We start from the raw sequence: 10,723 nt of genomic DNA, 5'->3' as shown, positions 1-10,723 counted from the left end.
TTAATTTATTTAAATCTCCGTGCTTTGGCAATGAAAACAAAACAAATAGCAAAGGAGGACGACGGGGTGGCAGAAAGCAAAATGGGCTTTGGAGTGCATGTGTCATGTACAGGTTTGCATAAACAACCCATCTACATTCCAGCACAAAATTGACGTGGCCATAAAAACGCTGCTAATGCCCATTCTCACCATGCCTGTAATGGGCTTTGCTGTACTTCAGGAGGTTGCATGGCAGGTTCTGGCAAAGCAATTCCAGCTCTAGCAGCATCCGTCACCAAGTCCTCGGACACTCCTGGCCCCTGCCTGAGCTGTTGGAGCTGGTCCTGGTCCCTGTCCCTTCAGGCTGTTCTGGTGGCCCAGACCCTTGGCCAGCCCTGGCCATCAGCACTAGGTCAGTGGGGCAGGGCTCTTGCTGGAGCTGGAGCTGCCTCAGGGCTGAGGCTAGGCCTTGTTGCAGGGAATTCACCCAGCTCCATCACTTATGGATGGAGCGGTGATGGTGGAAGGCCTGGTGCCCTCAAGTCCTTCTCTGCTGACAAACGTGTGTCTGGAGGTGGAATGAGTTCTTGTTGGTGCTGTGGCCTCTGCTGGGCACTGCAACACTCTGCTCTGGAGGAGACTGGTGTGTGCTTTGGTGAAGTTAAAACATCTGTTCAACTGTTCTGAAAGTGTGGAAATTGGTGGTACTGGGCTCTTAGCAGACTGCTCTCCCCTGTATTTGAAAAAAGGCCTTAAATTCACTGGATTGCAGTATATGATGCAAGGCTTCTGGTTTTCCTTCTTTTTATCAGTGGAAGAAGGGAGTTTTGGGTGTAATAGTTCAAAGAAAGAGAGAAATATTTTGTATTAGTGCTTCTACTTCAGTTTGCAATTGCCCATACTTTACATGTTTTTAGAAAAAAGTATATTTAGGTGATTTTATTTTAGTACCTAATCCTTTCTTGAAATGAGCTAGTGTCTTTCGGATGTTCCTCACTTACATATTCTCTACTTAAACAATTCCTTTCCTGTAATTCCAGATCCAGACCTCTGCCAATCCAAAACCCACCAAATGCATTGCAGCCATTCTGACATGGAGTGACAAGACTCAAAAGCGCCATTGCAGGTAAATGTGCATTTTTGACTTATAGTGTGGTATTGAAGCATCACACAGCCTTCTTCAGCTGCTGCTGTGCCTTAGGCACGCATTTCATTGTGCACCTCCAGCAAAACCCCAGGGCTCACTTGGCTTTCAGAAGCACCATGCGGTTGCAGTCTGCAGGCCTGCAGGTAGCCCTGCTCAGCTCAGTAGCAAGTCAGAGAACTGCACAGCCTAGGCAGGAGTTGTTCAGGACTTATTTCAGTGAGGCTGAAATACAGCCTTACACTGAGTTCATCCTTGCTGTCTGCACTCAAGCAGAGATCTAAAGGGCTTCACAGTGGCAGTCAAACCAAACAGTCAGCATTGCCATCTGCTTAGACATGGAAAAATCCCATCATAGTCATCACCGCGACACGAGCACCTACCAGCAGCCCCCAGCTGCAAGTTCTAATGCCAAGTGACAGGCATTTGCTCCCAGTAAGAAATACAGTCCTCCCCGTAGCCTTTGGTTGCATCACCCAACAGGACAGCATTGCCTCAGTCTTTGCTGGCCAGAGCTGTGACCTGGAGTCGGTTTTGCTCAGCCATGCTCTGCACATCTCACTCATGACGGGGCCCAGACACAGACAAGTGGCTCTGCTGTCACTGGAGAGAGTTTGGGCTTTTTCCTGTCATAAATTTCTTTCTTGTTAGGAAGCTGACATGGAGAAGGGGACGTATGGCAACTTACTCCGTGATCATTGTTTTCTCAGCGACAGTTCTGTCGCAGATTTCTAGAAAAGAAAAATACTCCATTGGGTAGAACGAAGAACACTGCTTACAAACAAGCATCTCAGGGTTGACCTGTGCACGTCTGTGGCTCTGTGTTTGGGGAGATCGGGGAAAAGGCGATACTTCTCTGACATGTAGTTGGAAGGAGGGTCAGTAGAAGTACTAGAAGGACCTCCTGCTTCTACCTAGTCAGCTGTTTTTGCTATTCCTCTGTCAAACTTAGTGAGGTTGGTAATGTGTTCAAATGTTGTTGAGAATGAACTAATATATACGCACACATAAAAATATGGCTTGGCCTCCTGTGTCTCGTTGTCTTACAAGTTCTGCTTGCCCTTGCCCCAGCACTTTATTTGGTAACTACTTGAGGGTGCGTGGGGTGTAGGTGGGGATGAGGAGAAGGGTGATTCAGGGTTCTTTCTGGCTCCCAGTAAGAAAGGCCTGATAGTGAATGGGTAGCTGCTTTAGGCAGAAAAAGAAGAGGGATACAGATAGTGAGTAAATTGCACCTCCCTTCAGATGCTGTGTACAACATGTTCAGATAGCATTAGAGCCTGGATGGATTTTTCCCACGTTCTGCTGCACAAAGCAGATCTGACCCTGCCTGAGGAGAGAAGCTCTCTCTTTTGGCCACTTGAACTATTGTGCGATTTCCTTACAAGAAAACATCTCTGCTCCTGGAGGCTGTTCTCATAAGAGCACCTTGCCATGCTGCACAATGAGGGCAAGGCCAGGCAGGTGGTGCAGGCAGTGGGAGCTGCCCGTGGGCTCCTGTTACACAGAGCCGGCTGTGGTGATCGCACAGCAAGCAGCCTCTGCCGTCCTTGAGAGCTGCGCCCCAGGCACCTGCTTGGCACCACTGAACCCTATGTGTGCAGCAGCCCCTCGGGTGAGATCGGTACCTCTCAGGGAGAGCTGGCTGCTGTGCCCCTTCTCTGCTTTGGAGAAGGTTGGCACAGGAACCTCAGGCTCACAGCACTGGTTCTACTGTTTGTTTGCTTTCAAAAATGACAATGAGCTGGAGCCAGCTGCAGGCATGGGTTGGCATATTAAAGCTCAGGCGTTGGTACCATCAGTCACATGCTCTAAGGAGTCACTTTGCAAACACTTCCACACATTCTTGATTCCCATGAACAATGCAGCTGAAACCTACTGCAGCATTGTTTAATTCCCTCTTAGGGGCGCGAACCTTGTGACCTAATGGGCAAGTAGTGCCCAGAAGGATTCTAGGTGGCTGTTTTGTTACTGAAATGATGTGAAAAAGATGTTCATAGCTCAAATAAATAACGTTCAGAATGCTTTTGCATTAGATTTCCTTTGAAATGAGAAATCAGAAGGAAAATTGCAAGCGTGTCATACCCAGCCCATACACCTTTAAAGGAATCCTCTCCCAGCATTCCCTGCTCACTTTATATGGGGGCACTGCATATAAAGTGCTGCAATATAGGGAACTGTTGGCCTTATTAGCAGTTTTGTCTCTGGTTGTTCCATCATTGATGGTGAGTTTCTTTTGCTCCCACACAGCATGAGGACTTGTTACATCTGGTCAGGATTCTGTGCAAGGGGATGTGGTATAGTACTGCTTTTCAAGTGGGATTCTTATGAGGCACTTTGGAGTTTCTGCTCTGCCTGTGAACTGAGAGTGTGGAAAGGGGCAGAGATGGGATGGCCATAGTTTCTTGAAGTGATCTCATCACATTAAGACAGTACATATATGCACAAATGCATCTTAGTCCTTGGAAATCCAATTTATTTGTTTGTTAATTTTTAATGGCTTAATTGTGGATGCATTCTTCTAAAAAAGTGGTTGCTGTTATGGACCAGCATTTGTAAGCTCCTTAAGGGAAACTTTACTTTCAGTCCTGGCCTAGGTGTGCTTGATCTACAGGTAAAAGCTTGGCACAGCTACTGGGCAGAGAGCGTTAGGGCATAGTAAAAGAAATAAATGAAGGACATAAGCGTTAGTATCTGATACTGTCTTTGTGTGAAGGTGCACTGCAAGAGAAAGAAAAATGTATGATGTTGCCATCGGTAGCCATTCTCCCCATGCCTATTGAAGTAAGGCTTAAATGTTGAATTGATTTCAATATAAGGGCTGAAGTCTGAATTAAGGGCAAAAGTCTTATAAAATGTACGTGAAGGTCAGTGATTGTGGGAATTGAACATATAATTTTAGTTACTTTTGAAACTTGAATACAGATTTCAACAGCTCTTCTTTAATGCAAATTTTCTTACCTACCTTGCATACCAAATAGTGACCTCGTGATCCGGAATACATTAACAAAAATGTCAGCATTTTAAACTAAACAATATTTTCCAAGTTCATGTTTAATATGTGATTAGACCACGCTCTACCTTTTGAAGAAGCAGATCCCAACTGGAAGTTGTTCCTTAACTGGCCTTGTAGAAACAGAAATGCAGTTATAAAGTTAGAGATGCAATCTCTCGAGAACAAAGCAAAGGCTATGCTGAATTTGTTGTTATAGGTGGGTAGGTGGAGGAGGAAGAGAAATGAAAAATAAACATTAAAATTAAAAAAAGAAGTCCCTGACTGGAAGAACACAGTAACCTGCCAGCTGTATACAAATGACAAAGTAAACGAGAAACTTCACACTCTACTTGGAGGCACAGGTTTCTTTTTGAAGAAGTCCCTTACAAAAGAGCAAGTTGGTGATTTGTACTTGCATTCTGGACCCTTTTCAAACCCCTGTCAAAGAATGATAAATTACTGAAGGATATTTTGAAGTAACATCTCTATCTAGGTGTTCTTTAGTGGCTTCTGAAGTGTTTAATGCTGAAAGGTTTACTATTAATTGCAAAATAATTTGGAATTATTCCCTAATCGTTATTCACAAAAAAAAAGCAATCCACATTCTCTCCCATGGATGATTGAAATGTTACTGTTCCCTTCTTGCACTGGAGCTACTGGTACTTGGGAAGAAGTGCTGTCTTTTTTATCCAGCCACAACTAGAAGTATTTTATTTCCTTTATTCATGAAGGCACTATTGATGGCTCAAAGAATAAAGCAGACCTTCAGAAAACTCACTAAAAACAAAAACCTGAACAACCTTATCACAAGATGCGGTACCCTAAACTTTATCCTTGTCTTGAGGTCCTGAAAAATCTGTCTTATGTGCAATAACATCAGAGTACCTGAACACTCATGGTTTATTTCTTGGCTGACTGCAAATAAAATGAGAAGCTATTTTATAAACTGATGCAAGTATCCATCTAAAGCTGAGCTGGGTTTACACACTGGTCTTTGATTAACTGGGAGCGTTGTTGCGGAATGTAAACAAGTTCCAACTTCACTGCCTGCGAGAGATTTCTCTTCCTCTACCACATACCCCATGCTATGAGCTCGATATATTTTTTTTTTTTCACTTTCCTGGCTAAAAATGGGCGAATACGGATGGTACCAGGTTGGGGGTAAGCGGATGGGAGAACAGGAGTGAGCAGTTGGAAGAGGATACACCTCCATAAAAGCGTTTGGATTTCCAGTCTGTTTTAAAGAGTAGCTTTAGATAGGAGTTAAAATTCTTTTTTATTGAAGAAATCCTTTGTGCGTGGTAAAGAGATGTAAAAACAAAGGTACTGCAAGCAGGGGTGGGGAACAGAGGTAAGAAGTGATGCGGCTGCAGGCTGGGCTGGGGCACCAGCTGAGAGCTTTTCACTGGTGACAGTGCTGCCCCTCAGGGCTTTTCTTCTGTTTCATTCCCCACCCCTAACTGTCAAAGTGTCACCCTTACATCCCTTCATTTCAGTCCCACGATTCAAGATGTTTTGGGTAATTTAAAAGTCAGCAGCTGACTTTTTTACCCAGCGACTCTTACTGCAGTTTGGCATTTGAAGCTGACTGCCTTCTGAAAGGGCCAGGTCATTCTCACCAAATGTTTCTCCCTTCCCAGCATTACTTCAACCCTTCTTTTGCCATGACTACATAGCTGCAGATTGCAGTTCTTCTACACCTGCTTACCTACCAATTAGTTTTGCTGTGTAACCTAGTGAGCTGCTGCTCTGAATTAGTCTTGTGGCGGTCTCACATGCTTTATTTTTATTTCTGTGCGGTGGAACAAAACAATACTTTCAAACAAAAATATTCAGGAAGCTTCCATTGGTTTTCATTTATTTAAAAAAAAAAAAATAGCACTTGAATATGTCAGCTGTGAATGATAAACTACAAATGAAATAGGTCTCATCCATTTGGAGAGACTCACAAATACAGAAGAGCCTCCTTCTGGCACCTTCACATCCTTCTTTTCTGTGTGCTTATGTACAATACTGTGAAAAGAAGAAAGCAGTACAGTTAGGAAAGTTTCAGTAGGTAATGTGCAAAGCCTGTTTTTTTAAAACTTATTACTTCCATGGCTTTTAAAAATAAGTGTAATTAATCCCTTTCAGCATGAGCAAAGTCAAAAACTTTTCAGGCTCCAAGAAATGCGATCAGATTTACACATTATGTACTACCTTGATTTAGTATTACATTCATAGTCAAACAGTATGCTCCAGGTGATGCACACTGCACAGATGGAGAATAAACCTAGCTGCCCTGCAGCATAAGGAAGGAGAGCATGATTTCACTTTTAAGCAGTGAAATTAAGGGTGTTGGACTCCGCATTATGATCTGTCAACAAAAGCTGGAAATCCCAAGCACTCCCTACAACGCTAACAAGCACCCATGAATCAGCAGACGTCTTTCACCTACTTGGCTGCTGCTAGCAGAACATCATGTCATGCAGTGCTTCCCATGCACTTTGTAGGAACGCTTTTGCCTTGGAGTGGAACTGTGCAGACTGTGTTTTGAATGCCCATATTCTGAAATTACATCATGCTCCTAAACGTGGAATGTCTTAAGTTTTTTGCTTAGCCTGTACTTCATTCTCCTGCCTCTCATCCATTTGGTTTTAACTTTTGTAACAAATTCTTATTCCCAGAATTGACTGTGTGGCTGCAACGTACACCTTACCGTAACAAACTAAACTGTTTACAAAAAATAACAATAATTTGAACTCATTCAAGGATTGCTTCTTTCCAAAACAAAACATGACTACGTAACATGGGGTTCAGTTCTTGCTTCTTTCTGTTCCCTCTTTCCCAGTAACTTAGTCAAACTCTGCTTCATTTACCTTCTCTACAAACCTCCTCACATCTGACTTGTGAACCTTTTTCATGTTTAGATATTCTTCTCCCTGGCACGTCCCACTGTTATAGCCTAACTTAACTGATACCACAGCATCATTTCAGGAGCCTGGGATATTCATCAGCCTGTGGTTAAAAGCAAGTTTCTCTTGTGGTGGGAAAGGATGCTAATTGTCCTTAAAGTGTATTACAATCCACCTGCTGCACTGGGATGTTCCAAGGCTCAATAGTGAAGTGCGAGTGACTTTTCTCAACTGCTAGTAGAATCTTTAGTAAAAAGTAGCCTTTCTTACTAATGAACAGCATTCATCCAGGTCTGAGGAAAAGCACAGGTACTGAAAAGAAGTACAGTAAAAAGTAAATACAGCATAGGAAGGAGGAGTTACCATTATTTCCTCGGATAAACGCATCCCCGTACTTGTTCTTTAATTGTCCATTTACATATTCTTCTGTCTGTTCCAGAGCTATATTCATATACCCATCCAGGCAAGCCAGGACACCTGAAGAGAGTGACAGTTTAAAAGCGAATCAACTTAGGCTTCTCTTTAAATTAAACAAAAAGGCTTCGCATTTGAACAGTGCAAGAAAAAAATTGTAAAGAAATTGCGTCTTCATAACAAACTGAACTCCCAAGTGTGGTCAGGTGAGTCAGTCAGTGGCCCAGAGAGCATTAAAAGAATTAAACTGAGAGTAGGGAACCTCAGGTCCTACATATGAACTCACTGAGACGTGACTTTTGAAAGATAACGTCTTCCATTCTGAAAGCTTAGTTGTTCCTTCTTGCTTTTGTTTTATGCCCTACTCCTGAGAAAAACCTGTGACATGAAGTGTAACTGGGCAACCTAAGAACAAGGCTACAAGTTGAATTTTGACCAAAGCTCGTGAAGGATATATATGTGAGAAATAACCCTTCTAATACAGGGCACCATACACCTTTTTCTAATTTTTTTTTTTCATTCTTATGGACTTAGAATAACATGGGCTGCCAGTATGATTTTTGTGTAAATAAAATTCTACATCATCTTCAAGAGAGAAAGAGCTCTCAAATGACACTGAAATCTTCAGCCACATTTCTTTCAACTAACGAGCAAACAGAACATTTGCATAGTGAACTAAATGTGGGGATTAATGGATGCAAGGAACTGCTCAGAAGATGCAATGTGATTTGCTAATTGTGTATATAAAACAACCTCTAACGAGCTCATCTCCATCTTGCCTGTGTTTTCCTGACTTCCTCCTTGCACACAGACACCACTACTAAAAATACAACTACTAAAATGAAAAACAATCTAATTTACAATCTAATAGACATTAAAACTGAAAAAATGCATTACGCTGGCTGTATTTGAGGAGGGGGAGAACTCCAGTCTGAGAATCTTCCTCTAGAGTATGTTCTCATTTTCCAGAAGTATTACTGTAATATCTTCCGTTAAATAATCAGGAATTTAGGTTTTCTTGCCAACTTGTAATGACTTGAGGATTGTTATTTTCCTGCATGTATTTTTCATCCCGCTGTTTCCACATAAATGGGGAAAATCTGACTGGTAACGAAGTGTTTTAAATGCACCAAAACTTCCAACCCAAGTAAGTGACAACATTTTCACTCCAGTAATGCTGAGTGCTCCAAGATGGATAGAAAAAAAATGTTTGCCCAAAACCAAAACTGGGCTGTGGGTTTTTTAAAGCTATCATGCAACTGGCTGGGGTGCATTTTCACTTGTTTAATTATCATCTTCCTTTTCATTGTATTTACGCTCAGGACACTAATGGCATTACATGCTGTTGCTGTCCACCCTGGCTCATATTTTACCTGTTTTTTTCATCTGTATGTAGCAATGTTTTACGTTCATATCCATCTGTGCAACTGATTACACGTGCACTTTCCCAGGACTTCTTCCCTCAGATGCATACAGCACTTGGCAGTGAACCAAGCCATTTTACAGCAGCACACCAACATGTGGACCAGGCAACTGCTGTGTGCACAGTGCCTGGGAGGGTGGAGGTGCAGACATGAAATGAGTAGTGTAGCCTACAGGCAGAATCTAGATAGATCTGCAACAAAAGCCTGAGATGCTGGGTTTTCTGATGTTTGATTTATACAAATGATCTAATTTCTGTAGAGAAGTGTGCATTTCTCAAATGTAAGCATCATGGAGGTTTCTAGCTGGAAGACCATCATCAAGTGAGGGAAATAGGGAGAACAGAAGAAAATAAAGAAAGGAAAATAACTCCTATACCACGTTGGGCTGGTGTCAAAATGGCAAGATCCCTCGTCAAAGGACAAACAAGCACTAAGATGAGCCAACTGAATTAAACCTATCTGAAGTAGCAATCTCTGGCATGATCGTAATGTTTAAAGCATTCCAGAATAAAACACCCAGTTTGTGCTCATAGGAGATGCATGATAAGAGCATCCAAACTTAACTAAGACTAAAAGAAATAACTGTACAGGCTGATACCCTTAGCCTAAATGGAGTAGGAGCAGAACATCTCACTGAAAAGACAAGTTTCATTTATTGCTCCAAAAACACCCTATAATCCTGCATGCAGCGCATGAAGGTAAACAGATCAGTTCTACAATAAAACTGATGGTCTGTTTTCAGAAATAGACAAAAACAAAAAACCAACACTGGGCATAGAGGAGCAAAAACCACACAGAGCTTTCTCCTGTATCCCTGAGTCTTGATCCAACGCAAGGCTAGGCAGTTGTTTAACCAAAACCACAAACCGTTGTTTCATCCCTCGTGTAAGAGTAGGCTTATTGCTGGCAGCACGTTAGTGTCTGAAGCGGTACTGGACTGAGGTCTGTGGCAGGAGTTGGAAAATAGGAAGGATAAAAAAAGGAACAGCTTTAAGTGAGATGTTCTATAGGTGCACTGAAACAGGGACTGCCTGGCCGTTTTGGAAGGCATGATCCAAGCCTGGCTTTACAAACCTCCAGTTAGAAAACTGAGCCTCCACTCTAGTCACTGTGACTAGAGATAGCAGTGGTCTCCGTCACTTTGACCTCTACATCTGTTAGCTCCTCTTCATCAGCCTCTCCAGTTTCTTTAGTTTTTCCTTAGTGTCACAATTCTGAGGTCTATATTCACATACTCCAAGCTGCCAGATCGCACTGCTTTGCTTTTGAAGAGCAGTGAGTCTGTGCCAGCCTCTCCAAACATTGAAATCACAGACAGGTGGAGATCTTACCTCGGTAATCGACCCCAGAATTTAATTTTACAACAACTGGCCTTCCAATGATCTGTTTTAGGAAGTCACTAGGAGTTTGCTTTCGTAGACTCATCTTGATTTTTCTTGGTAAGCTGGGAAGAGATGTGAAATTAGACATTTGGATAAGGAAATGCCCCACCTGGAGGCATTCAAGCTCAGACTGAATGGGGCTGTGAGTAGCAGCCTGGCCTAGAGGGGGGTGCCCTGCCTGGCAGGGGTTGGAACTATGTGGTCTTATAGGTTCCTTCCATCCCAAACCATTTTATGTGATTTTATAGCATGCAAACGCGGACTTTCAAACACTCAGTACAGAAAGGGCCCTGGTTAAGGCATGAGAAAATCTGAAGGGGATGAAAGCAAACCCTTACGGGTAGATGCGGGACAAGACTCCTCGAGCCACAGCGCTCACCCTTGCACTCGTAACGCTCCGCGCTCCAAAGCAGCACAAAACCTATCCACGGCCTCGTCCCAAGCAGGTCCCCCAGCGCCCACACGGCCCTCAGCTCCCGCCGGGCAGAAGG

The 10,723-nt window shown here is 43.0% G+C and overlaps 1 protein-coding gene and 1 long non-coding RNA gene across 3 annotated transcripts in view; one reads left to right on the top strand and one right to left on the bottom strand.

Moving 5' to 3' along the window:
• LOC109367166 overlaps positions 1-5,912 on the top strand; it is a 22,345-nt gene extending 16,433 nt beyond the window's left edge. Inside the window, exons 2-3 of the long non-coding RNA XR_002113982.2 lie at positions 1,020-1,105; positions 1,775-5,912. This is a non-coding gene — a long non-coding RNA (uncharacterized LOC109367166). The remainder of the gene's footprint in view (positions 1-1,019; positions 1,106-1,774) is intronic.
• Positions 5,913-5,949: 37 nt separating this feature from the next.
• Positions 5,950-10,717, bottom strand: LSM6 (LSM6 homolog, U6 small nuclear RNA and mRNA degradation associated). Of its 2 annotated transcripts, none has more exons than XM_003205422.3 (4): positions 10,612-10,717; positions 10,182-10,294; positions 7,376-7,489; positions 5,950-6,131 (listed from the first exon to the last, which is right to left on the bottom strand). In XM_003205422.3, the coding sequence occupies exons 2-4, from the start codon at positions 10,273-10,275 to the stop codon at positions 6,097-6,099; spliced, it is 243 nt and encodes an 80-aa protein (XP_003205470.1). In that variant the 5' UTR covers positions 10,276-10,294; positions 10,612-10,717; the 3' UTR covers positions 5,950-6,096. The 2 variants fall into 2 exon arrangements, with proteins under 2 accessions (XP_003205470.1, XP_019470049.1); XM_019614504.1 differs by lacking the exon at positions 10,612-10,717 and adding an exon at positions 10,571-10,591.
• Between the last annotated feature and the right edge of the window lie 6 nt (positions 10,718-10,723).

The sequence above is a fragment of the Meleagris gallopavo genome, chromosome 4, assembly GCF_000146605.3.
Source record: "Meleagris gallopavo isolate NT-WF06-2002-E0010 breed Aviagen turkey brand Nicholas breeding stock chromosome 4, Turkey_5.1, whole genome shotgun sequence".
Lineage (NCBI taxonomy): Eukaryota > Metazoa > Chordata > Aves > Galliformes > Phasianidae > Meleagris > Meleagris gallopavo.
The sequence above is the reverse complement of the archived record's forward strand: the minus strand, read 5'-3'. Positions and strand labels throughout refer to the sequence as shown.

What these genes read in the sequence shown, in the direction of transcription:
- LSM6 (XM_003205422.3), bottom strand. Translation starts at nt 10,275, where the DNA reads ATGAGTCTACGAAAGCAAACTCCTAGTGACTTCCTAAAACAGATCATT. An exon ending in TTCTGGGGTCGATTACCGAG is followed by an intron (nt 7,490 to 10,181) that starts GTAAGATCTCCA and finishes CACTCTCTTCAG; the next exon opens with GTGTCCTGGCTTGCCTGGAT. An exon ending in GTTTATCCGAGGAAATAATG is followed by an intron (nt 6,132 to 7,375) that starts GTAACTCCTCCT and finishes TTCTTTTCACAG; the next exon opens with TATTGTACATAAGCACACAG.